The 27590-nt window shown below is 44.8% G+C and overlaps 1 protein-coding gene and 1 long non-coding RNA gene across 6 annotated transcripts in view; one reads left to right on the top strand and one right to left on the bottom strand.

The window, feature by feature from the left end:
- Positions 1-4054: 4054 nt before the first annotated feature.
- On the bottom strand, positions 4055-26673 carry LOC136014766 (uncharacterized). 2 transcript variants are annotated; one of them, XR_010612862.1, is made up of 5 exons: positions 26454-26673; positions 8572-8645; positions 8385-8458; positions 5620-6644; positions 4055-5241 (listed from the first exon to the last, which is right to left on the bottom strand). It is a non-coding gene; the product is annotated as an uncharacterized LOC136014766 (long non-coding RNA). The 2 variants fall into 2 exon arrangements; XR_010612861.1 differs by having other exon boundaries at positions 4055-6644.
- The window catches only part of STUM (stum, mechanosensory transduction mediator homolog), a 43575-nt gene continuing 41196 nt past the window's right edge, over positions 25212-27590 (top strand). For all 4 annotated transcript variants that reach the window (XM_065679756.1, XM_065679758.1, XM_065679759.1 and 1 more), the window contains exon 1: positions 25212-25460. In XM_065679756.1, coding sequence (XP_065535828.1) covers positions 25274-25460 — 187 coding nt within the window. In that variant the 5' untranslated portion in view covers positions 25212-25273. The remainder of the gene's footprint in view (positions 25461-27590) is intronic.

Raw genomic sequence — 27590 nt, 5'->3', positions numbered from 1 at the left:
GCTATCCAGCTCATTCAGAGAAGGCCGTTCTGCTTGTGGTAACCACACATAACTGATCTCAGTCTCCACAGCACCATTTTCTCCCCCATCCTCAGGGAAAGGGCAAGGTAGGAAATATAACAAGAAAACTATTCACAGCATGTTCCAGCTGCTGGGTCACGGAGCTCCATAGCCCGTGCTAACTAGTGATAAATAGTTGTTTGGAGATGTCATTGCAACAATGAGCTATACTTCAGGCATAGTTTACTGCAGAGATGATTTATTCTTTGAGAATCACCTTCTTATTATTGCAATTAAATTGTTCCTACCCAACAAACACAGTGGTAGCTGAAGACTTTCTGCTAGCATTTCCGTAGGCAACCTGAGCATAACAAAAGGACATTCATTTAAGAGCTGTAGGTTTCTATCAAAGACTTTAATCTTCCAGAAATGGATTTCCAAAGCATATTTCCGGCACAGCTCTAACTAGAGTGTTGCTAGGGGAAGGAAAAGACCTTTGCAGGTAAGGTGGTAGTTATTCATAGGACTAGACACTTCTGTTACAGCAAAGCATTTGCATGTTTGAGTCAAATAAAGGTTTTTTTTTTTCATTAGAAAAGGAAAAGAAGAAAAACCTCCAAATGCAAAATAAATTAAGAGTCCCCAGGGGACTTATCACAGCCAGGATCTGGAATCACAATCAGGATCTGGAATTACAGCCTATCTCACAACTCACCTCAGCTCAGAACTGGACCTGTGCAATTCCCTTCCCAGTCCTTCCCGACTCTGCTCTGCCACTTGCCTGTCACCACTGCGAACCAGATCCCAAAGCTGAGCCAGTGAAGATCTATTCATCCTCTTCTGTGGAGCTGGGGTCTCTGCCATGCTTTGCTACCTGAATTCTCTGTGGCCAGATAAATGCCAGAGCTGATGTAAGGAAAGCCGGAAAGCCACAGGACCACATAGGGGTTGGGGGAAGAACACCACCTCCTCTAGCTGGATGCTGTTAAATCAATGTCTGATGAGAAACTGCACCTCAAAGTGCAACTCAGTTTTCCACACTTCTCCTTCAGCCAGGGCCCTACCCAATTACCTTAGCCAGGAATAGGGCTCAGCTGTCCACAGGCACCTTCCCAGCTGGAAGAGCCATCAGCTACTTGTACAGGTCTTTAATGATACCCTTTTCAGTCCATCTCCCTAAGTGCTTCGTTTGCACAGCCCTAATCATGAAATTATGCCCTTGTACCTGATGATCACCTTTTTTTTTTCCCTCTTGTGTAAGATCAAGAGGCTGCTTGTGCATGGATATTCCCTAATATGATGACAGCCAGATTCCAATGTCTGAAAGAAATAATGCAGCAGCTCCACAGCAAGTTTTTTGGCAGAAGCAGACTTCCCATCCAGCCACCAGAGACACCTCACTGATTTCAGGGACATGCTCACAGGCAGGTGTCCTGGTTTTGGATGGGATAGAGTTAATTTGCTTTCCTTAGTAGCTGGTACAGTGCTGTGGTTTGGATTTAGTGTAAGAATAATGTTGATAACACACCAGTGTTTTAGTTGTTGCTAAGTAGTCCTTACCCTAAATCAAACACATTTCAGTCTCTTGTGCTCTGCCAGTGAGTAGGGGCACAAGAAGCCGTGAGGGAGCAGAGACAGGACACTGGACTAGCCAAAGGGGCATTCCATACCAGAAAGCACCATGCTCAGTGGCCAGGAGCCACTGATCACTGCTAGGGGATGGGCTGAGCATCAGTCAGTTGGTGGTGAGCAATTGTATTGTGCATTGCTTCTTTTTTTCCCCTTAGGTTTTATTTCTCTCCTTTTCATTACTATTATTAGTGTATTATTATAATTATATTTTTCTTAATTTCAATTATTTAACTGATCTTACTTCAACCCAAGAGTTTTAACTCTGATTCTCCTCCCCATCCCAAAGCAAGGGTAGGAGGAATAAGCAAGCTGTTGCTTGGCATTTAGTTGCAGGCTGAGGTTCAACCATGACAGCAGGGAAAAAATGTAGCCTACTAGGGGTTAGACTGCGAGGTGACACTGAAATGGGCACATAGCTGTAGTCTACAGTGATGTGCAAAGAGGAGCCCAGAGCTGCCTGGCTCCTTTCCTCAGGGAAGGGGAATATTCCAGGATCATTTGCTCACACACAGTCTCTGTGGTGGTCATGGGATGTGACTGGGGTGTGCAAAAGCCACACTTCAACTGCTCGAATGCAGCCCAAGTCTGGCTGCAGAACTGCTCTGCTGGGGACTTCTCTACCTGTTTTCCCCACTTGGGGAATATGAATAGCAAAGTAGTCCTAACCTTTTCCAGATGCACAAAGGTCACCAAGACTCCAGGGTCACAGCCTCTCCTCTGCTGCTTTCTAAATGTATCATCTCTTCCTTGGAAGCTGATGTAGCTCTATAAAACAGAGAAATAGGTGCTACACTTCTGTATCACAGGAATGTTGGTTATTGAGGGTAGCTAATGTTTGTGAGGTGCTGTGAGACTAGGTGTGACGTACGTGCAAGTCTGATTATTTTAACAGACTTTCGCATAGTCCTAACATTATTTTTCCTAGGCTATTTTCAGCAGCATTTGCAATATATAACTTGGATTTATTCTCCCTTTGCCTACTTAAATTGGACTCACCAAAGAGACTGAGGGCTCTATAAGAAACTTGAGTATTACCAGTGTATTTCATCTGAGATGGCAGATTTCACATCTGTAAATTAGAGCACTGCTTTGTATTACTAAGGCTACTAGCCTTACTAGCGACAGTTGTGATCTTGTCAAATCTCATAAACTAAATAAGGTTGATCCTTGGATGGAACATTACAACGCCCACGTGCTACATGGATTAATAGTTCACCTTCTGAATCATCCCTTTTACCCCCAGAGTAATTTCTATAACAGGAGTTGTTATGTGTTTGGGGTTCTTTGCTGATAGTTGTTATAGGTACTACAGTTACTATGGTTCAAAGTATGCTCAGAGAGAGTCCTTACCATCTGTGGTCATTAAAGAGCTCAGAATTATTGCCCCAAAACTATGTCTATAGGTATTCTGCACAGGTAGCAGTTTGTACTTTATCTTAGAAACTCTGCCAGCAATTTCATTTGGGTTCAGCGTTTTGGAACAATGACAAAGTGCTACAGGTTTCATTGCTTCCAGACACCTGTGAATAATTGCTGTGAGAAGAGAACCAGCTGCTGACCAGGGTCTAGGGAATGCAGAGGGGAGCTGCAGGTGCTTAACATACCTCTGAATATAGTCCCACAGGACTCTGAGTTTTGGACACAGCTGAGCACTACTCACATAGCGCTCTGAGCACGTTCTCCTCATGTGCATGAAGATCAGGAGAACACACTCTCAGAAATACACACCTGCACACCTAGATGGATGCTGATGCTTGGGCACTGTGCACATGCTCCTGGCAGCTCCTTGGTTTGAAGACCCTGTGTGTTCTGAGAGCAGGTCGAGTCCTTAGGCACAGAGGTGGGCTTGAGCAGCCCAATTTAGACATGTGCCATTTAATGTTTGGGTCTCAAAACTCCCCACTTAACAGCCAGCTGTACCCAGAATCTGACTGAAGGCTCATCTTTACTTTTCCCGTGTTACTAGTTTAGAAAGTCCTAGTTGCCTTTTTTTGCTTTATGAAGAGTAATGAATAATTTGGCCTCAAATATTACTTGTTATTGCTTTAGAAAGACAAATCATAGAATGGTTTGGGTTGGAAAGACCTCAAGATAATTTAGTTCCAACCCCCTGCCATGGGCAGGGATACACTCCACCAGACCATGTCACTCATGGCGCTGTCCGTTTTGGCCTTGAACACTGCCAGGGGTGGAGCATTTACCACTTTTTCAGCATCTTCTTTTCCTAAGGGTCTTTATAAGCCATAAAAGCCAGGTTCCCTCAGTCCACTCAATGCTTTAATGGGAAGAATTACAGTTTTGCTGTAGAGAGCTATGTATAATTTATTTTTCATTTGTATGCATGGCACAGTTTCGTCTGTGGAGCCTGCTACTGCAGCTCTTATAATTTAGTATTAGGGTAAAAAATGGCTTGGAGAAACTCTATGACAACTTTATTACTTAGTTCTCTTTCTGACCATGAAAGTTAACTCAGGCTTCTTGTTCCCCCCCCCCCGAGATATGATGGCTTTTTGTTCGTTTCTGATTCTATTGGGGATCTTCCCTTAGTGACTTGCTACTCCCCTCAGTGACAGCTACTTGACCCGTTTCAGGTGTGATAGGTACCAGCACAGATGTAAAATGTAAGACATTTCTGAAGGAAGAATCAGGATCCAAACCATGCTTGCAATAATGACTGCTTATTTACCAGACTTTCCCTGAAGAGCCTCAAAGTGTTATCAGTGGAAAGCTGTGTTTTCAGAAACTTGTGAGACTGAGAAAACATAATCGCTTCGTTATATAAGAATGGGTTGTTGCAGCTTCTGTTGCCTTGCCGTCTAACAGAGACAACACTTATGGTTTTAGCTTCTCAGCTCGGCTTTGGCTCTATTAATTGTTCACCAAGGTTTTTTTATTGCCTTTCGTACTCATCTGACATGAATGGTATCATCAGATGGATGCTTGATATCATGCTGAAGTGGCTTGAAGAGTTACTGTGCTTGAACCAGAGATCCCCACTGCACTGCACAAACACAGCAACCAGCTGCATTAACATACCCTCTTCCAACATGACATAAAACGAGGACAGGTAAGTGACTTGCACCAGGTCACTACAGAAGTTAGGAGAGTATGATGAACAGTTATTGCTAGAAGAAGGTGGGAGCAGGAACCATAACCTTCCATCCACCTGATCACACCCAAATGATGCCCCTTGCAGCAAAAGGGTATTGGCATTGGCACAAAGGAAGTGAGGCTTGTTTAGGTATAGCTCATAGATTAATACCAAGATTAGGTCCATTCTTCCTTTAACTGCTAGAGACAAGGAATTCTCACTGGCCTTTATCTTGTGTGGACACTTAGTATGAGGCGCCCCAGTTTCAGCAGTTCCCTAGAGATAATGATAATATTTAATAATAATAATAGTTATTTCTTCTAAAGATCTGCTAGTCCCAAGCTGAGAAAAAGAAATTGCCAGTTCACAGCTCCTCTCAATGAGCCTGGAATATGAAATTACAATGATGATGGCTCACCATCTGTTCAGCAACTGATATGCAAGGGCTGGAGGATCTGAATCCAGTTCTTCACAGATATCCATAGCATCCACATATAACATCACCTGTGTGCAGTCGGCTGTGTGGAGAAGGCAAGGTTCAACATAGGCACTGCCTACACATTGCTTGTGCACAGCTACATCTTCAAGTCCCTCCATGGAGTGGCAAGTGCGTTTTCAATCTGCCTATATGCCCGTGTCCTGATGACACACGAGGAGCATTGCAGTAATTTGAATCAAACATGAGCCACATGGCAGATGACTCCAGGGCCCCCACTGATATCAATTACACCCCTTTAATTATGCTCATGACAAGGCACTGACAGGGAAAGCTCTATAATAAATTATTCTCATTTCTGCTGGGTACATACTCCCACTCCAGGTATGTGTCCCTTGGCTCTGTCTGTGAGCCGTACCGACATCTCAATTGCACTTTAGGAAGTCAAACAACATTGCACCTGTAAGCCTTGGTTCCTTGGGGGGCCTGCATCCAGAGCTCCACCGGTATGCCAACTGTACAGCAAATTGTTTTCACCTCAGTGTTACTATGGAAACAGAAAAGAAAAGCTGTTAATTCCAAAATACACAACAGGATATGTGTTCCAGATGAGTTCCTTCATATTCGATTGTGTTTGCTTTTCCAACCTCACTACAAGGTCCTGATGCCTCTAATCATGCTGGATGTAGTGACCTGGATCAAGCCGGCTCAGACCTGCACAGACTTTATCCAGGCAAGGGTTTTACAGGAAAGCTCTGTATTGGGGGGTGTCTGCTTTTGCCTGGACCAATTTCACAGGCAGCTGAGATTCCCAGCTTCATTCCTGTGGCTTTGGGGAGATCAGCAGTCCTGTGCAGAGGCTCCTGGGGAACCTGGTCATGATGGAAATACCATGAGGGCAGCTGGCCTTGTGCTCCCTCATTGCACATTAAAGCCTGGAGGGGTGTGCAGCAGGGGAGAATTCTTTGCCTGATGAGAGAATAAGAAACAGAGGAGAGGGGAAGAATGGGAGAAGATTGGCAACATGACCTCTATCTGTACAGAGAGGCAGCTCTTATTTGGCCAGGAAGAGTTAGTCATGAACTGGGGGAAGCAACAAGATGGAGAACGGATGGGAAACGCTGCTATCCTTGAGTTCCACAGACTAACGGGAACCTAAACAGCTTTTCTCCTTTGAGCACTTTGGGCATCACTAACAATAGACACATCTCAAGATCTACAAAGCCATCTATGCCAAATACCCTTTTCTTCCCCTCCAGTATCAAATAGGAATCTGTTAGTCTTAGAAAATGCACTGAGAATAAGACTGGAAGTTCCTGAGCCACCGGTAAGTGAAGGCTGGAGATGCATTCTGAAGAAGAATCGTTATTGATTTTCCTTGTTCTTACGTTCACCCCTCGGCATCCTTTCTTGGCCACTGCCCAGGGACAGGATGCTGCGCCAGATGGACCTTTCCTCTGATCAAGTATGGCCCTTCCAATGTTCCTGTGTAAAGTATGACAAACTGGCAGTTACGAAATGCAGTAGAACTTTTTAATCTACAGCTAACAAAAACGTCAGTTTAATTTCCACTATCTCAATCCTTAACATTCCCAATATATACTTCTGTTTTCCTAATGAAAACAATACTCATTAGAAGCAAGACCACTCAGAAACATGCTATTTACTGGCTCCTTGAACAGCTTCTTTCCTTGGATTACACAGGTTTATTGGAACAGATAGCTTGTCTTTCTCTGAGGTCTCTGTGAGGGTATCAAACCACAAACATGCCTGTTTACCATTGCAGTTGCACACAGTACCCGACAGACAAACAGTCTCACTGGCTGCTGCCCAACCTCTCTGTCAACGGGTGTTTATTTAATAAATGTGATGCTTGCAATGCAATTCCCATGTGGAAATTAAAATGGCTTCAAGTAAGCCCACTATTTCTTTACTGTCTATTCTAAAGCATTACATAGTATTGTTATAATCAATTAAACAGCTCTCCAGAATGGAACGATCTCTATGTGCTACCCACTGACTTCATCTGAGTGCTTTCAGATTTAATTAATTAATATTCCTAGAGCACATTTTAATCTTGGAATGAAAAGCCTTATAGCACCCAAATGGAAATGGGTTTGCCATGTTAACCTGTCTGACAGTGGTGTGAAATGGGAACACCGATTTTAAAGGAGAAGCAAGAGTAAATTGTCTCAAGGAACAAGCCAAGCAGAGAAATTATGTGACAGGGCACAAAAAGCCAATAGTGAGATTCCAACCGAGTGATAATTTGGCCTACTCATTGCTGTCAACAAGATTTTGTTGTCATTAGCAAGGAAATGGGGGTTGATTTACACAGTCTAGAACTGTTGAAGCCCTTAGAAGACAATCTGTTGAACATTATTAGTAGATTTCTTTCTAGAACAATCCTGTATAATTAAAAGCTGTCAGTTGACTATTGTTAGTTTTAATCTTCATGGCATCTTTTGAAAGAGTTTTGTGGATTTTTAAGTTGCTTTTCTGAGGCAAAACAGCCAAACTTACATACTCGTTATCCGTTTGAAAGAAAACAGCCTAATGGAAGGTACCTGACAAGGACAACTACACAAGTCCAGAAAAGACTAAAATTACTTGCTTGGGAATGTGATGGTTCGTGGCACAGAGCAATAGAAGGACTGTCCGCCTTAAGGAATAACCTTAAGGAAAAATTAAGCTATGTCCTCTCTCCCATCTCCGGGATCATTAATTTCATAAGCAAGTGTGACAACATTGTTATAAATTAAATATTAAGACTTAAGTACAAGCGCACTCCGTATAAGTGAACACAAAGGCTACAAGTCACTGAACCTGCACTGGTGGCTGTGTGTCAGTGAGAGCAAATGGATCATCCTGCGTTTACAGTGAGGGAAGGAAGATTTGAAAGTCACAGCAATGATTGAATGTCAACATCTTAGGGCTGGGGCTCAGCCCCATCCAACGCACCAATTTCTCTGTCCCTTCAGCTGGAAGTGTACACTGAATCACACTTCTTGCAGTAAATGAGTCAATAGCTGCTGATCCCTTGGCCTTAGATCAGCTGGCTGAGATATTCACACTTGCCCTTACTAAGCTGTTGGAGCTGTGTGCTGGAATTGCTCAGAGAAGACCTCCTCCTCCAAGGGATAAATGACAGTTTGTATATGTTTGTGTACATATATCCTCTAGACAGAAGTAGCTGAATGGCCTGCAATTAAGATGTCTCCATACTTTTGATGTCGTACTACTTGGTCACATTTTGCTGACATGGGCCCATCTTTCCTATGTTGAAAGGAAGATGTTTCCTGTGTTGAAAGGAAGATAAAACAAGTTTGAATTAGTTTTGAAGGTTCACCCGAAATGGAAAAAATATTAAGGAAAAACCTATGTACTCCAAACTAACGGACTTTTCTTTTACCTCTGAGAAGCTGTTGCACATCCCTGTCACAGGGCTGTCGACTAAGAAAGAATATAGCTGAAATCATGGATTCACTGCAATGAAAGCAAACCCATCGTTAGATCCAAGGAGAACAGCATTTCATTGTACAGGTGCTCAGTTCCGGGGTAGTGCAGCTTTGCTTTCCTTAACAAAGAAATGGGTATTAAATCACTTCATTTCTGCTCTACCCTTTTCACATAAACACAGATGCTCCACAAGCGTGTTCCTCAAGACTGCTGAGAGTTCACTGCTTTCTAGGTGAAAAAATCCAGTGTAAAGCTTTAAAGAGGGTTGGGGTTTTGGGGGGCTCTTGTAAAGATACTTTTGATAAAAGCTTTTGTTTGTCTATGCCGAAATTAAAGCTAACAGTGACCATTTTTAAAATCAGACGTGGGAGGGCAAACCTGATTCTGCAGAAGCCAACAGAATCCTCTCTGTTACTACTAACTGTACTTCAAAGTGCTTGTAAACACGCATTTAGCGAGGCAGACACGTTAGGAACAGTTTTGGGTCATGCCAAGTACTGATGGAGAGAGAAATTGTTACCTTGTAAAATCTCTTACCAGACAAGCACAAACCACTGTTGTAAAAACTGTTATTATTGCTCTTGGGTTTGGTGATTGAGCCAAATACTGCTTAAAAAGCAGATGGGTCTCAGCTTGGTCCTTTTCATGTAAGTTGGATGTACCGTGTTGAGCAAATGCCTAATAACTCTGTGGGTGTTTGCTTAGAAATGGCATTTGGATTAAACACCGCTTCAGTGCCTGTGCTTTAAAGGGTCAAGTGGTGGCACTGAATTTGAAAGAGAATGAAATTCGGATGTTTGTGCTGGTCATTTAGAAAAGACAAACCTTCTAAAAATCTCCTTTTAGGTAACAGTAAGGCTACAGCAGTGAATAAAACTCTGGACCGTGGTAGTGACAGCATAGCTTGTGTACTGGTGTATAAGAGATACCTGATGTGTAAAGAACTGCTCACATTTCTGAGCCAAGGTAGATGAAATCTATCAGCTCCCGAGATATTTCTAAGCTGGATGTGAGGTCAAGGTGAAGAGCATTTGCTGTGCTTGAAGAAATACACTCCTGAACCATTACACTGTGAAGTTTGCTTTGTGACATAAGATGAATTAAACTGTCTAGAGGCGGTCCCTGGATGTTAAGTTCATACTTGGATTCTGGTTTGAGGTACACATAGTCATAGTCCAGAGTTCTGATTCAATCTCTGACCTAATTTAGCACAACACTGGGCAAAAGGCTTAAATTGTTGCAGAGCATTCAAATGAGAAAATCAAATCCCTGGCAATGGTGTACCTTTGCTCAGAGCCAGGAGGGGGTCAAAATACAGAACTCTGCAACAAGGAGACCTTTGGGCTCCTTGCAGTGAATCTCCTTTTCACTGCCCGGGTATTTCTGGAAGGGTGTGGATTCCAGAACTGGACCTTATACATGCTGAACATAAATGAAAGACTTTTTCATCTTGATACCAGCTGCAAGTCACCTTTCATACTCTCTTTGGTCAACCTGAGTGGGAGAATCAGAGATTCGTAGAATGGCTTGTGTTGCAGTGGACCTTAAAGCTGATCCAGTTCCAACCCCTGCCATGGGCAGGGACACCTTCCACTAGACCAGGTTGCTCCAAGCCCTGTCCAGCCTGGCCCTGAGCACTGCCGGGGATAGGACAGCTCCAGTGTCTCTGGGCACCCTGTGCCAGCACCCTCACAGGGAAGAGCTTCTTCACCATATCTAATCTAGATCTCCCCTCTGTCAGCTTAAACCTATTCCCAACTGTGCTGTCCCTACAGGCCCTTATAAAAATCCCCTCTCCAGATTTCTTGTTGGACCCTTTAGGCACTGGGAGCTGCTCTAGGGTCCCCCAGAGGCTTCTCTTCTCTCCAGGTTGACCAAGCCCATATCTCAGCCTGCCTCCAGAGCAGAGGTGCTCCAGTCCTCTGATTATCTTCATGGCTGCCTCTGGTCTCAGAGACTCAGTCACGACGCTGTAATTCCTTTTTGCTCATGACAATGCTTTGGGAAACACTGGCTTTACCTTCCTTAGCACTGCCTGAGCAATACAACAAACATGGAATGTTTTGACAGCATCTCCTGAGCTCTGGAAACACAGATTGCTGGGAACACCTTAAAAAGCAAGCCAGAAATCCGAGTTTACAGAAGGAATTCTTAGTCAGTTTATCTGTTCCGCATGTTTTTGTAAATCTTATCTTTGCTAATGAAACAGCAAGCACAGAGGCATGAGCTGGATTCTGTCCTGGCTCTGGCAATACCCATACAACTGTCAGCTCAGTGCTGTTTGTAGCTTTTCTCTTGCTTGGGTGATGTGAGAAACAGAACATGTTTCTCAGGAAGGGGATGAGGCTGTAGGTCAGGCTCTCTACTGTAATACAGACTCAGGGGTTTCGAAGTGAGTGTTTTGCCACATCCATGCTCCAGAAGTCATGGTGAGATTCCATACTCATTCTGCTTGATGGCTTTTCAGATTAAGCCCTCTGTTTCTCAAGCTTAAAAGACAAAGGTCAGGACTATGGAGCCTATTTTTTCACTGATGTCGTTTGAAGCAGCACCAATACATACAAAATTACAGGACATGAACCTCTTTTTAAAAAAATGGCTTATTTTTCTCTCTTATTTTCTTTCAGGCTTCTTACAGCTATTTTTAGTTAGCATTTAAACCTATTTTCCTGCTTTCTGGAGGGAAACCTGGCCTGGTGTAGGGCCCTCAGGATCACACCCAGCACCTTTCAGTGCGGAGACCAAACTGGCTGCTTCTAAAAGGTAGTTACTGATTTTGATAAAAGGCTGTATGTATAGAGTCCTAGTAGGTCTGCTGAAAAACACGCTTTCCGACTGATTTTACTAGCATAGTTTGATTTTTACTTCCTTTACCTTTACTAGCTTTTTCCGGTACCTCTTTTGACACCTCTGCTTCTCACCCCAGGTCACTATCGCTAGCTGAAATTAAGCTATATCCCCCGCAGCTTTTCTTCTGAAGGCTCATTCACAAGCACCCTTTCCCTCCTTTTCAGTACATTCATTTTCCTTAACTTCTCCTTTTACCGCCTGATGGGCCAGTGGCACCAGCTCTGTGATTGCTAGCTCTCCCTGTGTGATTCACAGCACAGTCAGACACGGCAACAACTGAACCCAAGACAATCTAAACCCAGTATTGTTACAGATACTACAGTGGCTTACACTGCAAGATGAGCTATAGAGGACCTATCACCTGTAGCTGTTATGTAGGCCAATATATGTAGGAACACACCATGAAGTCAACAGTCCATTCGCTAGCGACAGTCTAAATTAGAGGTGCCAATAATCAGGCATCTTCACAGTGCAGTGTACCTTCAGTTACATCTGGAATGGGTGGTAGTTGCAGATATGCTCTACCTATATAATAGTCTCCCCTGAGAGAAATCAGATCTGGAAGAGAGTCTATCATATCATCTGCCATCACCCTCCTGCAAGCAATGAATTTTCCCTTATAATATAATACCAGTTGCCTTAAAAGTATCTATTTCAGGCATATTTTGGAAGGGGAGTGGAGGCAGATACACCTTCTGCAGTTCTAAGTAAATGTCAACATGCTGAACAGGAAATCTGTGGTGTGAGGTATGTCGAAGTGCTCAGAGCTGGATCTGGATTAGTTTTGGAAGAGAATTCAGGGTCTGTGTTTGCAGAGAAGCTGAGGACCAACTACACCAGTCAGTGTCAAGACAGCCAGATTAAAAATACAGTTCTGACTTCAAGAGCTAGTTTTGACTTATGGAATACTTTGCATGTCATCATTACCAATGGCATTACCAGGCACACAGACAGGGTTTAAAATAAAAACGAGAATCCTTTTCTCTTTTGTCTGTTTTATGTGCTAATGTAGCATTAGAAGAAAAGGAAAGATATAAAAGTAAGGAAGAAATAATACTTCCACACTGAAAAGACTTCAATTCAACATCAAATAGCCTTGTGGCTATGAAAAAGAGTGTCTTTGTAAGCTATGGTTATGCTGCTTCCTTGCCATCACCTATAATGCTTCATAATGGCCTTAACATAATGCCTCTCCAGGTATAAAGAAGCAAATGGCACAGTTCCAGAAAAAAGAATACACTGATACCTTTTCAGAGGAAAAAGATTAAGCAGAGCATTTCAGTTTGTGTCTCAGCCTCCTTTCTTCACCTCTGCTTTCCCATTTTGATTGAAACTATGTGTTTTAGATACAAAAAAAGCTATTTACATGAAGGAAAAAACCCACACAACCTACCTACTAGACAGCAAACATGAACCATATTTCAGAGAAGCAATAATGTGGGAAATGACTTAACATGTGTGATTCAGTCCGTAGTCTAACACACGTATTGGCATTACCAAGGTCGCTGCTACCGCAGATGCAGTTAGCACAGAGGATCACGCACTTGGCTGCAACACACAGCTTTTAAATACCTTGTTGCATACTAAACTCTGCAGGCTCAAGAAATATATGAGGGAAGACCCTTAGAAACCAACTGAGAAAGAGGTTGTAACGCATAGGAAAGATTTAGGGCTTCGGTACCTGAGTGGCTGATGCATCGAAGCTCTGATCTCGTAGGAACAGTCTTCCACTACACTTCCGCAGTGGTACAGCAACAGGATAGCATGAAGAGGAGGTCTTAGCGCTTACGCTACTGTTCTGCAGAGAAGGCACAGGTGAGCCAGGCAGCATTCCTGAGGCCAGGTAAAGACGGCAGGCTGCCTGGCTTAGATGTTAATTAATGGTACCTACCCCTGTCAAAAGCCCGGTGGGGATCATAACAAGAAGGAGTACAAGTGATGCCTGAGGTTGCACATAGCCTGAGATACTTTTTCATCACTGGCATCCCATTGCTACTAGAAGAATAACCTGTTCATTGATGGTTGTGTGTCAAGTAAGCTATCTTCTGTCATTTCTCTCCCACTGTGATATTATTCATGCTCTTACCGACTCTTCCTCATCCCCCCCCATCTCCTCCCTGCTAAATCTTTTCTGTTCTTCATCTGACAGAGGGGACTCACACCCCCAGCAAGCAGTGCCATACCCGTTGGGCCTGCTGTTGCTAAGAGACTAAGTGAAGAGAGGGAGGGAGACCCTGCCCACACAATTTCCCCTACCGATCCCAATATTCTTCCTATTGTTACTCTCCATTTCTACTGGGATACTGTTGATGCAACCTCAGTATCAACAGATCCATAGGGTTCTTATGGGATATTTTCTCCCCCTGACCAGCACTACCAAGAAAGTTCCAAAATACAAAAAGCACTACAGTAGACAGCATGTCATTAGGGAATTAGCATTGATAGCAGAGGCAAACTACCTGTTTGTGAGAAAACAATAAGGCCAGAAGAGGAAGGAGATCTTGCCACAGACTAGAACACACACATAGACCAAGAGTGATGTTCACAAAACCATCCTGGGAAAGCCAAGCTAGAAGTGGGCCGTCAGAGGTCCCAGCAACTGGCAGAGTGCTGGACTGGATGGATTCCTGCTCTGCTGCAGGAATTCCCTTCAAATCTTAATAACGATGGTTTTATTTCGATATTCATAGAATCATAGAATCATAGGATAGTTAGGGTTGGAAAGGACCCTAAGATCACATTGCTTACCCTTTCTTTTCAGAAAGCAGGGGAGTTTGCTCTGACAGTGTTTCTGGCAGAAGTCTCTCTCCTGCCCATAGAAAGGCTAGCAAGCTCCAAATAGTAACGAATCTATTGACATGGGGAAATATGGGGGAAGGTTTTAAAACTCTCCTGAAGGATTGCCATGTTGCTAGGCTGACAAAGTTATCAAATTACTTCTGTCCCCGACAGTAGTGACAGACTTCCACAGAACTGTAACAGCTCCCAATTGTGAGGCCTGCTTGCTGCCTAAATCTTTCACGCAAAGCCTGCAACTTCCTAGATCTATAGTTCTCCATTAAATTGGGGTCACTGATGAATATTCATGGAGAGAGTTCAACCATCATAGCAGAATCACACAGTATGTGAGTGGGTAATGTCATGATACCTTTGTATGTGCACAGAAATAGCTACGTCGGAAAGCTTTGCTCTTGAACAGAAGGCATATCAACAATAGATTATGGAGACAGAGAGAAGACTATCTCAAGGCTCAGGGGAGACCCTATAACAGTCTTCCAATACCTAAAGGGGGCCTACAAGAAATCTGGAGAGGGACTTTTACAAGGGCATGTGGTGATAGGACAAAAGGAAAACGGTTTTAAGATGAAAGAGGGGAAATTTGGATTATTAGGATATAGATATTAGGAACAAATTCTTCACTATGATGGTGCTGAGGTGCTGGCACAGGTTGCCCAGAGAAGCTGTGGCTGCCCCATCCCTGGCAGTGTTCAAGGCCAGGTTGGACGGGGTGTGGAGCAGCCTGGTCTAGTGGAAGGTGTCCCTGCCTGTGGTAGGGGGTTGGAACTGGGTGAGCTTTAAGGTCCCTTCCAACCCAAACCAGTCTAGGATCTTACAAACATCTCAAAAAGATTAAAGGTTAGGAACTTACCAGGGAGCTCCAGGACTATGAATTTAATTTATAGAGTGAGTGGAGCCTGAGGTACAGCACTGAACAGATCCAGAAGGACCCTTGGGAATTTGTGAATTAACAAAGAGGGAGCAAAGAGATTTGGGACTCGCCAGCAAGAACCTGGAATTTCTGTTCTGTCTTGGAAAGTTAACTTTCCACTCATGAGCAAGACAGACGTCAAATAGGCCATCCTATGAAAGGCACAACTAGATGGCTAGTGTCAACAAGGCTGAAAAGCCATACCCACACTTGGATTGTATTTCTTTGCATAAGTACATACATCAATCAAATCTTCTGCTGACCTCCCCATGAAGGCCCGTTTTCTACTCTTAGATCATTTGAAAGTGATTTTAAGGGTGTTTAGAATTAGCTCCACCTGCCTTGGAGAGATAAAGGACTAACTCCATTGTGTTCCATCTACAATGTTACACGGCATCTGCAGCCTAACTGCAAAGTTTATAATCACAGCTATTCCCCTTCTGTGCGCTAGAAGGCAATTTTGGATTAAAACCCCAGGCAGACCACCAGAAGCAAGTGGAAGCCTACAACAAGGGACAAAGAAATCAGAAGAGCATGGGAAGCTGATGAGCAAAGCAGCAAGTGGAGACTGACAGACCTATAGCACAAATGCTTCCCCTGATGAAGAAGAATTATAGATTGCTGGAGAACGTGGCATGTTTGAGGGGACAGCCCCTCGGAAGGGTAGATTATATGCAGAAGCAGCAGACACCAAGTTTTCTGTGTAATGTTTATAAGGAATGGGGAATGTGAAGAAGATGCCAAGAACAGCCATACATTTTCTAGTGAAGAAAGCAGAAACACTGTCAGAAGTTGAGCTCATGCCAAGAATAGTTATAAAATTCTTCAGAATGTCACAAGGCTGACCAAACATCAGGGCCAGATGGGATCTGTCTCAGAAAAATGAAACTCAAGCCATTAACTAAAATAAATAAGATAATACAGCAGCGCATGAATCAAAGGAGCAAGGCTCATCATGCTTCAGCCTGCCAGTTTCACAGGGGCAGCTGAGTGGCAGAAGCCCTGCATGGCCTCAGTAAAAGCCCTTGCTGAATGTGCCACAGGAAGATAAAACTCAGGAGCATCCAGCTTCTCATGGCCAAAACTTCACACAGTTGCTGCCATTTTAATCCTTTATGTACAAAGCAGCTGTCTCAAAAGGCAGCATGCACCTTTGGGGTACACGACTGTCCACAGCACTGTTTGTTGGCAGTAGGGCAAGAGGGATGTGGACACTGTTTCTAAGCATTAAGAGACCACAGGAGCAAAAGAGCTGGTGGTCTGGAGAGGTGCGAGTTCATACACATGGAAGTATGCAAACTTCCATACGAGGTTTAGGAAGGATCCAGGAAGAAATCCACAGCTTGACTTCCCCAGCGCGGGGGTGGATACAGAATGGAAGTGCTAATTAAGGACACACGAGAACCACTCAGGAAGCGGTGACTTCATTAATGATAATGACTAGATGGAGAATCATACTTAACAAATCTGTTGAGCATGGATCTTCCAGTTTAATTGGACATTAGAAATGCTCTTTTATATACAGCAGAACCTAATCTAGAAGTCTGTTCAACAGGAAGCACATGAGCAAAGGTTCTCAAGTAACTACAGTAAGGGTTTCATAAGAGAGAATAGAAACTTTGGATGTGAACTGATCTTACAGATGAAGCACTAGGATGCTCAGGGATCACTGGATCAAATCTCCCAGTCTCTGGTGACGTGACTGGGCAGTTCTCTACAGCCATGTCATTAATAAGTATTCCAGCTGGCTCAGCCAGCATTCCTATGGAGCCCTGGAGAATCAATGCTGGAGTGAGATTTTTGCCAGTTATTTGTGACACAGAGCCCAGGGCATGTTTCCTCAGCACAGACCCCTAAGTCTCCTTTAGCACTGAAAGGGGGAAGTCGGATTAATGATTAGTGAGGCAGTTTTAGTCAAGGATGGAAAACTGCAGACTTCCCTCTCTCCCTCAGCCTTTGAAAGCCAAAAGCAGCTATGCTGTTTTCTTTCCCTGAGCTCACCATTGTCCTTTATCCAGGATCTACCTACCTGTTGCACCTCTTTGCTGGGAAATTCGGAAATGTAATCATCTCCGCTGTAAACACCCCTGTCAGGGCTTATACAACACTTCCTGCCTAGTCGCCACTGCACTTGACTCATCTCTCCAAATGAATGCACCAGGTATACTCTGTATAGGCAAGAAAACTCGTGATCAGCAAATGCAACATTAATCCCATCCTCGATTAAAAGGAATTTAAGCAGGTGTTTTTATATGACAAGAAATTACGTAATCTTCCAGCTTCAACAGGAGAGGTGGGAAAGAAGTAGATGGATTCAGGAAGAAAACAAATATATCTTCACAAGCAGTGGTTTAGATTGGTAGTGCACAAATAGCACAAGAACTCTTTTACAATTAGGTGAATTGGCAAAACAAATGAGGAACCAGCCTCCCTCCCCACACATCCTTCCTTGAGTCCACTTACAACAGGACATTCAGTCCCTCTGCATCCTGGTAGTATCAGCTCCCACTGCGCGAGAAGCAGCTTCTGTCATCATTCCCTTCTTGATTATGACAATCTGCACTTTTACATTCCCAACTCTTGCCAACATTAGTTGGGTGCATTATGCTTCAAGTGAAGCTTTGCAATTTCTTCTTTTGCTGAACAAGCTTAAAAATACCATTTTTCTCCTATTTTAATTCCTAATAGCCATGGAACATTGCTACAATTTGTATGTCCGTGTAGCATTTACAAAATGAGCCAGTACAGTCTCAGAAAATTAAGTCCCCTACTTGCTCGTAAGAGAAAGACTTGGCAGCATCACAGAAAGTTCATGTTGCAGTAAGTATTTGACAGTGCACAGGTAAAACTTATCCCTCTTGAAGATAAGACAAGGCCTGCTGAACCATTTGTGAAGAGCCCAGTCTAGTGTGGACAGAGGTTCTACATAGGCTCTTACACACCAAAGGGAGATTCCCTGTAGCTCACAGGATGACTGCTCTGAGGCCCATCCCAGCCTGAAGTCCACGGGGCTATATAGAAACACCCAACAACCCACACCAAACTGAGATCTTTACATTTCCCAGCCCATCAGTGATCTCAAGGAAGCGTTCCTCAGACAAAACCCTTTATCTATTCTCAGCAAGACTGGTTGGAACTGTTAAAACACCTGGTGAGGATACTGACACCTTGGAACAGATGAGAGACCTACTGCTGTCCCACAGAGTGCTGTACAACAGCCTTCAATAGGGACCAGAGCCCAAGCAGCCATGTTTAAGAAAGCATAAAACTTCTTAGGCCCCACATACAGAACTCCACATCCCACTGGAAACCTCTGATCTAGCCAGCAGTGCTTATGGCTTACACCTCTTCACATGTGACCCATCTCACAGTAGCTGCTGATTTCCATCCAACTGAGACTGCAAAGCTACAGGCAACTGTAGCAGAGAAACAAGGACTGAATGCCTCCTACTCCTGGACTTGTAATTCATGTTTAAAATTAATCCCTCCAGATAAGGGCTAGAACAGTGTGACAAAAGCATGCATTTCTACTGTTCTGGTGTTGGTAAACAGAGGACTTCATTCCTCACAGTTTGTCAAATAGATGGGTACCTTTCTCCAGAAGAAAAAATCTATGTATGCTGGCAAATCAAACCTCTGTCAGCATCACGATCCAAGCAAATCCCAAGGAAGGGGAACAGCATATGTTTTTCTATTTCACAGCTTTCTGCAAAGTCTGTTTTACAAGACATAACATTTAATCCTGTCTGAAGCAGCTTTTATTGAGAAACAAAAAGTATTAAAGTGGCAGAAAAGCTGATCTGTGGAGTAATTTCATTTAAGGCAGAGCATGATGGCTCTGCAGCAGTTTACCCGATAGACTGATGCTACTCTCAAGTCACAGGAGAGTCATAATTTGACTCCTTCAGACAATCTGAAAGTCTGTACGAAGAAAGCTCCAGTTTCACCTCATTAGAAAACATGCCCAAGAATAATGACTTGGAGGAGGTCAATCCAAGTGTACAAAGGAGGGAATCTCATCTGTCCAGACACTGCTTTAAGTTGTAACTAAGATACCCTAAACCCACTAAGATCTGCCTACTAATCCATTCCTGTTTACCTTCCAGGATTGCTTAATCTTTCAGGCACCTAAATTTAGAGGTGCTTCACTACACAGACAGGATATTTCCTTACTGCATCATTTTAGTTGCCTGTTGCTGCTCGTTCGTGCTCCTCTATGGAGACGGGTATCTCTCTCCCACCTGCAGTTCTGCTGTGGTTTATTTTAGGCTTCTGAACTCTGCCCAGGTCCATCATGATCACAGCACGACAAATTTCATCTTACATGGTGGTAACAGTATTCAGCTTTTAAATAATAGTCTCTGGCAGAATACTGAACACACAGATACTTGGTTCTGCTTTGTGTGAAATGTACTAAACCATTAAATGTTTGTCTTCCAAAAAGGGAGAAGCAGAAAGGAAGCCAAATGCATGCGGATACCAAATATTTCCTGTTGTTTCCTCCCAGTCTTAACCGGAGAAATAGATGCTCAACTTCAGCAAACTTGATCATTCCTGGAAGACCTGGGGATCTGCTTCTACTGACTGCAGTAGGGACCTTACATGGCTATGTACGCTTGCAGACAGCAGGAATCTGACAGTGTTTGAGTAAGGCTGGTACTGGAAGCTATGGGACAAGGCAGAAAGGGAAAAACAGATCATCCTGCAGAGACATTGAGACTGACGGGACAAGGAGATCGTGACTAGTGGGAAAGAGGGGAAAAAGAAAAAGAAGACTATATTTGTGAGGTGTAGGAATGGGCCTGGAAAACACAAACAGCAAGATTTGGGCATCTCCAAGCACAATCCTCTGAACCATGATAAAAGAGAACTGAGTAATCCACGATACTAAATATCACAAGAGTTAACCCCTAGAAACTTCATCCTGTCCCCGCACCTACAACAAGCACATGCCCAGGAGCGTCATATAATGCCTGTGATCAGTAATTAGTTCATGCTGGAAAGGACCGCTTAAATCAAGTAACATGACGGAAACATGTAGGAATGCTAGATGAATATGCATCTATTTCAATGACAGAAAAGAGTTAAAAATATAGACAGTACGAAATGAGCCAAGCAAAGACCAAACTAAGTCACTCCTTTTCTTCCCTAAGGATTTTTGGGGATGTTTGGAGGTGAATTAAAATCTGCCTCCAAATTTTGTCATTCAGGTCCATCCCCACCAAAAACACTTAATGATGGGGAAGAAGAAAGGAAAAACAAAGAATGCTATTTCAGTGGCAGAGAGTTATCAGCACGGTACAGTTCAGAGCAAAGGACTTCCATTTGACAAGCAGCTGGTGTTAGAAGACGAGTAGAGTAGAAAGGTATTTCAGTCAGGTTGCTTTCTTTATCTTACGTGATACAGCTGCCTGATACTATTGCAGGTTTCACTGCAGGTTAATATCTTTCTCAACCTGTAGCAGACACAGGTAAATCCTAGCACTTCTTGGTGATGTTGGCAGCATCACATACTCTCAAGACATAGCCTAACTCAGCTGCCAACGCCACCATTAAAAGGTCTGAGGCCAATAGAAATTCATGGAAAGAATAAGGCTTCCTACAGTTTCAACAAATTCAGGTAACAGAAGGTGAATTAATAAATATGAGGCGACTATTGCTCCCACTGGAATCAGTGCAGGATTCCCACCAGCCTGGGCACAAAGAATCCACTTCAGCATTATTTTTACAACACGTGGAGCAATGCTGGATTTACAGTGGTGTACTGGAGCACAGACTGCAGGGCTCCAGCTGCCCCCAGGGACTGTTAGTGAGCAGTAGCTCTGCTTGGCTCCTTATTGTCTTTGTTAATAAGACTTCTAATGTGATTTGTGCTTGAGTCTGGTTTTGTCTCTCAGCATGCTTGTGTGGTACTTAAGGAGACTACTTTGAAAGGATCCAGGCCCAAGAGTGGGGTGTATTTAAGAGACGGACCCCCAGTTATGGCAGATGTGTCACTGGTATTCAGTTTGCAGGTTTCCTCCCTTTCCAAAGCGAGAGGCAAACTGCACCCAGTCCTCAAAGCACTGTAAGACAGCAGCACCATTCTTTCCTCTTGCAGGATCTCTAATTTGCTATTGACTGCATAAGAACAACTTAAATACTAGTAACAGGCACACAGAGAAGGAAAAGCTAGTCTGCAACAGCAGGGCAAACTCATACAACCAACTGATCTTGATGTTCTCTTTGGCCTGTGTTGTGGTTTAAGCTGCTACTGCTGAACCCAGAACAGCTTGACAGCACTTGCCTTACCCTTTGGTGTGTAACTAAAAACCCCCATACCTGCAGATTGTTTGAAATACAGCTCGTTTATCCAGTGTGGAAACCCAGCAAAGGGAAAATCTCCCATTATAAAATCTCCCATCACAGCTCCTTGGAAGTCAGCTAGTGCCTGTGACATAAACGCCTTCTGCCCTCAGCTGGGAGTTTGGTGACCGTGAGTCACATGTTGGACACTTCCAGGCATGACTCTCACAAAACTCTCAGGGTACTGATCAAAGCTCCAGCATATAATTCCCACAGCAGCGTCCACTTGCAGTATAACTAACGACAAAGGCTTCACAACAAGACCACTGGCTCCTGTCCATGAGAAGGTCCAGCTTCAGTCTTGGCAGCACTGGGACAAGGCTATTTCACAACCAAGTTCTTTGTTTATGCTCGCTTATCAAGAACCTGGCAACTACAGACACTCTTTTCAACACTAGAGGAAGTCACAGGCCAGACTACTTTGGTTTTAAGAGCTACAACAGTGCGGAAGGCTCACCCACCTGCAGGATGCCCTGCAGTCTTATTGCCACCTGGGCCAACTACAACCCCTACTCTTTCACCAAACATCCAGGAGATTAAGGTATTTCAACTTCTTAAGACTACAAAGTATTCACCCTTGAGGCACAGCTGCAATGCTTGTCTTCCAGTACCTAAAAGACGTCTACAGGAGTGCTGGAGAGGGACTTTGGGTAAAAGCAAGTAGTGACATGACAAAGAAGAATGGCTTTAAGCTGAAAAAGGGTAGATTTAGATTAGACATTAGGAAGGAATCCTTCCCTGTGATGGTGGTGAGGCGCTGGCACAGGGTGCCCAGAGAAGCTGTGGCTGCCCCATCCCTAGGTGTCCCTGTGCCCATGGATGAGCTTTAAGGTCCCTTCCAACCCAAACCATTCCATGATTTTGTTCTACATTGCTTGCCTCTCATAGCAGTATTATGGAGAGAAGTCTGGAGAAGGCTTGGGGAGGATGCATCCTCAGTCCTCTGTGTGAATACACTGGTGCTACACTCGTGAGCCAGGGGAGCTTGAATTCAGGTTTAGATTGTCTGTCTGGTTTTAACCATTTCTTATCTCAACTGCAAACAAATAACGCTATGCATACTGGTTCTGTGAGCTGCTTTCATGCTGAGAAGTGAAATGAGTTTTTAAAAGATCAAATCTGATGATGTCTTAGCATTCTTATTACTAATATTACTGTTTTTTAATAAATGATAACCTTATTTTCCTCAACAAACATTTAGCCCTGGGTTACATTTTTTTACCTAGGCCCCAGCATACATCTCCGTTAATGACTGTCTTTCCTCACTTCACCTCTCCAGCACACAGAATCTTGTCCCTGGAGTAATGATACAGGCTGCAGCCCAGGGTGCTCAGTATGAGATGGGTTGCATGGTTACCACACACCCCTTGAGGAGTGTGAAACAATCGCAGCAGAGTAATGTTGCCACCAATTCACTTGTTTAGAGAGAAGCTTGGAAACGTCACAACTTTCACATGACAGCACCTTTAATACACTCCCAGCCAGTCATAACTTCTGCCTGAGGCGCCTGAGAACCTCCACAAACACTGGCAGCACAGAATTAATGATGCAGCTCAGTCTAGAAAGAGCTGCGCTTTAATAGCGGATAGAGCGAGCCTCTCATATTGCCAACTAATCTTGAAGAAGTAAATGCATCAACTCGCATTTGTCAAATGCTTTGAGATCTTCCAAGGAAGCGTTTCATAAAAGCACAACCTGTTATTAAGTATTTATGACAAGATATTGTTTTAATTAATCTTCATCTTTGGTTTTTCATTTTGGGCTACACTTATGATGGCCTTTTGCTTGTTTTCAGTATAGGTAATGTAGGCTCACCTGTATATGACTGAGCCTTTATCAGTGTATCATCTGGTTGAGTCGACAGAGAATTGTATCACTGCAAGTTATTGATAGCATTCCAACTGCCTTGCAATCAGTCAATATTCATATCATAAAGATTTCTCTTCTGACTGCAGTTTGATCAACCAACATCAAATTCACATCAGTTACGTTAAATCTTTCCAAGAGAAAAGTGCAGCTCTCCAGCAGCTTTGTGTCTAGGGGATACAATAGGCTGCCATGAACTACTTTGATAGAAATAAATGTCACCATAAAGAAACAATAAATAGCCAAGCCAGGCTGGCTAATACACTCCAGAAACACGTCTGAACTGTGCGCTTAATCACAATGAAGTGAAAAGATTTTTTGGATGAAAAGCACTCAGAAGATCAGCAAAGAAAGCCTGAAGTTAAAAATAAGAGATTTCACATGGGATGTCTACAATTTTATGGCTCAGAACCCAGCTGTTAGAAATATAAAGAAAATACAATGTAGGAACAGGATTCTGCATCTGTGTCATTGAGTTTACCTAATTTTTTCCTGGTACTAAGTCATACTGAAATCAATTGAATTGTTGAATCACGTATTTGTCAGGTGGCATTCCAATGGCTATATATAAATATTTAAAGATCTTATGCTTGGATCTAAATTCTTCGCAGGAATTCCTTACCAAAAACACAGCTTTGAAGCACATATAAGACACAGGCTCTCCTCTATCTCTTATGCAAAAATCTTCCATGTGTCACACTTAGGTTTTATATCAGTATTTATGCCTTTAATATTTTCTCTATTTTCCTCACTGAACCCTATCTGCAGTTACCAGCTTCACTATAATTTTCTACTATAGAAATGATCAAGTTCTAGTACCATTTCACCCACTAAACTGCATACCAAACAATAATTACCAGCCCTACAAAAGGGTATTTCATTTAGTGATACTGATGTGAATTTAAGTATATTCTTACACTGTCCCAAGCCATGATTAGCTTTGTAGGGGTATATTCTTCTTTTCCTTCTGATTTTTGCAACTGTCCTCTTTTTTCCTCCTCTTCCCCCTTACAGTGGGGCTTTTCAAGCAATAAACAAGTGTGGGTTCAATTTGCACCTTTTCTTACACCTTCACAGCACAGCTACTTTTAGAACCGCACAGGGCATTATTTTCACCCCCTTCTACACTCTTTCATACCAAAATGGCTTTTCCCCTTCCCAAAGATCGAGCTGAAGCAGCTTCTTGCCCTCTCTCCCCATCCTAGTTCGGTTGATGGGGGGGGGCAGCATCCCTCAGAGGGGTGCACACCCCAAATGTTCCCACAGTCCTGAGTACAGCCCAGCCTGCTTTCATAGGATGATTTAGGTTGGAAGGGACCTTAAAGCCCATCCAGTTCCAATCCCTGCCACGGACAGGGACGCCTTCCACTAGAGCAGGTTGCTCCAAGCCCCTTTCAACCTGGCCTTGAACACTGCCAGGGATGGGGCAGCCACAGCTTCTCTGGGCACCCTGTGCCAGCGCCTCAGCACCCTCACAGGGAAGAATTTCTTTATATCCACCCTAAGTCTACCTGCTTACGCTCGAACCCGACGAGCTGGCCAAGTTCGGTGCCTGCGCGAGGGGCCGGACACCCCTCACAGGAGGCGATGGGGGGGAAGCAGCGCGGCCCAAACAGCCTCAGTCACCCGGGCCAGGGACACTTCCAAGCGGTGACCGGCCACGGAGCGAGGCGCGGCGGGAGCCCCCCCGGGGTGATGCGGGATAACGGGACGCGGGGACGCGGAGCGAGCGGCGCCGGCGTGGCGGGCACGGCAGCCCGGGAGGGGCGGGAGGAGCGGCGGGGAGGGGAGGGGTCGGCGCGGGGCCGCGCGGCGGCGGGAGCGCGCTTGGCGGCAGCTGGTGGCCCGGCGGGGCACCGCCAGCCTCGGCTGCACGGCGCCGGCCATGGATCCCTTCCCCAAGGACGGCGAGAGCGCGGCGGGCGGGGAGCCCAGCCGGGGCGCGGCCCCGTCCAGCGGGGTGGTGGTGCAGGTCCGGGAGAAGAAGGGCCCCCTGCGCGCCGCCATCCCCTACATGCCGTTCCCCGTGGCTGTCATCTGCCTCTTCCTCAACACCTTCGTGCCGGGGCTGGGTAAGGAGCTCCGCAGCCCCGCACTGGGGACAGGCGGCGGGTCCATGGGGCGAGCGGTTGCTGGCGGCGGGACGCGCTCTCCTTACCGGGGCCAGACCCCGGCGCGGAGGCAACTTTCCTCGACGACGGCTCCGAGGGGAGGGAGGGAGGGAGGGAAGGAGCCGGCGAGTCCCTGCGCCCCGGAGGAAAGTTTTGCGGCAGGGTCCCCGGGAGAGCCGTCGTGTTCCTCGGGAACGCCGCGGCGCCGGAGCACGGCTTCCCGGGACAGCGGGCAGCGAGCGAGGCGTGCGGCCCCGGGGTCTGAGCGCCCATCCCAGCGCCTTCAGAGCCGGCCGTCCGCTCCAGCCGGGGCACAGCCCCGCGCCGGGAATGGTGTGGTTTCGGGCCGTCATGGCTCTTGCGAGCTGTCATGTTAGTCCGAGGACCAAGGCGCACAGCGACCGTGTCACTCAGCAGCTGCAGAAGCAAGCTGCCCGAGTTCCCTCAGGAGACCTTGGTAAACGTTGGTCCTGTAGCACTACTCTAAAGAACCGATGTCCGGAGAAACTGGGGTTCACGGTTTCTCAATACGAAGTCCCTAGTGAGTGACTCGGGTAACGCATCCGTGAGCCTGTGGCTGTGCTCATAGAACAGTTTGGGTTAGAAAGGACCTTAAAGCTCTTCCAGTTCTAACCCCCTGCCGTGGGCAGGGACACCTTCCACTAGAGCAGGTTGCTCCAAGCCCCATCCAACCTGGCCTTGAACACTGCCAGCGATGGGGCAGCCGCAGCTTCCCTGGGCACCCTGTGCCAGTGCCTCAGCACCCTCACAGGAAAGAATTATAATCCCTTCTCTATTTCCCTTTACTGCTTTTTAGTTCAGAAATACTCGCTGCAACGAGAGCCTAGACTTCGAACAGTTACAAAGGCACCTGGAACTGAGAACTAAACGCAAACATTCCAGCTGTAGGCAAGACCATCACATTTAAACAAACCCAAACCCATTAGTCCATACCTTAAATCTCTCATAGTCCTTTCTTGTCAGCCTTTTCTGCTACTCTGGCCACTGCAGAAGCCTTCTCTGTGGTATGGAAGTATCTCCCAGCTTGCCCTGCTTTTAAAGAGCTACTTAACTGCTTGGTGTGTTTCAGGTGGCTTAATTCTTCAATGAATCTGAAATTCTTCAAGTTCTTCTGATTAAAATATCAGCTAAGGCTGAGTGGTAAACTGTATGCAATGTGTACAAGCCAGTGCTATTCCAGTGTTTGCTCTGAACCTGCGGATGTATTTCAGAGGGAAACTTCCACTGTTTGAAATAGCTCCGAATCTTCTTGTGGAAAGAATGGCGTTGTGCTTCCAGCTGTAATGCTGCGTGCTCAGGTGTGTTGCTTTTACAGCCCTTGCGTGCAGCCACCTGCAGAACCTGGAGTGATGCATCAAACAGAAACTCTCCAGCTGAGTGCTTTCATGGGGTTTTAGGTTATTGTTATTTAGCACTTAATTTCCCACCATCTTCAGAGAGAGGTGTTCAAAGCCAGAGCTTTCAAAGTGAATGTAGTTTTCCGTTGGCGTCAAAGACACTACATCTTCACTGCAGGTGTACAAGACAAAAACCTGACTTACCCTGTCCTTTTCCTCATTTGAATGATCTTATACTTCAAATTGTGCTGCTTTCCACAGCACAGTAGAAAACACTCTGTGTTCTTCTTCATCCTAGGAGGGTAGATCTCCATAAGCCATCCTCATGCTGGAATTAGCTTGAGGTGTGATTAGCTCTGGCTGCTGCTGCAGGGCTGCTGGACATATCCAGTGTTGTGCCTTCCATCACATAGAAGACGTTGGTGAAGGAGAACGGCAGTTCTTCTACAGTAGTGCTTCTTCTAAGGTAGTGCTTCCTTTCCAAGGGCAAGTGTATAAGGCTCCCAATCTGTGCTGGCTTGAAAGCTTGAGAGGTGAATCCGGACTTTGCAGCCATGTTGGTTGCGTTATCACCAACTGGCTGCACCAGCCCAAATGGATTTAATCCTATTTTGGGGTTGGTTTTTCTTTTTTAACAGGCAGAGATGGTTTTTTAAGCTTGTTTTCCATTTCAGCAGTACTTTCTGGCTGTCAGCACCACTGTTCCTCCCAATCTTCTGCTGCAAAAGGAGCA

This window comes from Lathamus discolor, chromosome 5, assembly GCF_037157495.1.
Source record: "Lathamus discolor isolate bLatDis1 chromosome 5, bLatDis1.hap1, whole genome shotgun sequence".
Taxonomy (NCBI): domain Eukaryota; kingdom Metazoa; phylum Chordata; class Aves; order Psittaciformes; family Psittacidae; genus Lathamus; species Lathamus discolor.
The sequence above is the reverse complement of the archived record's forward strand: the minus strand, read 5'-3'. Positions and strand labels throughout refer to the sequence as shown.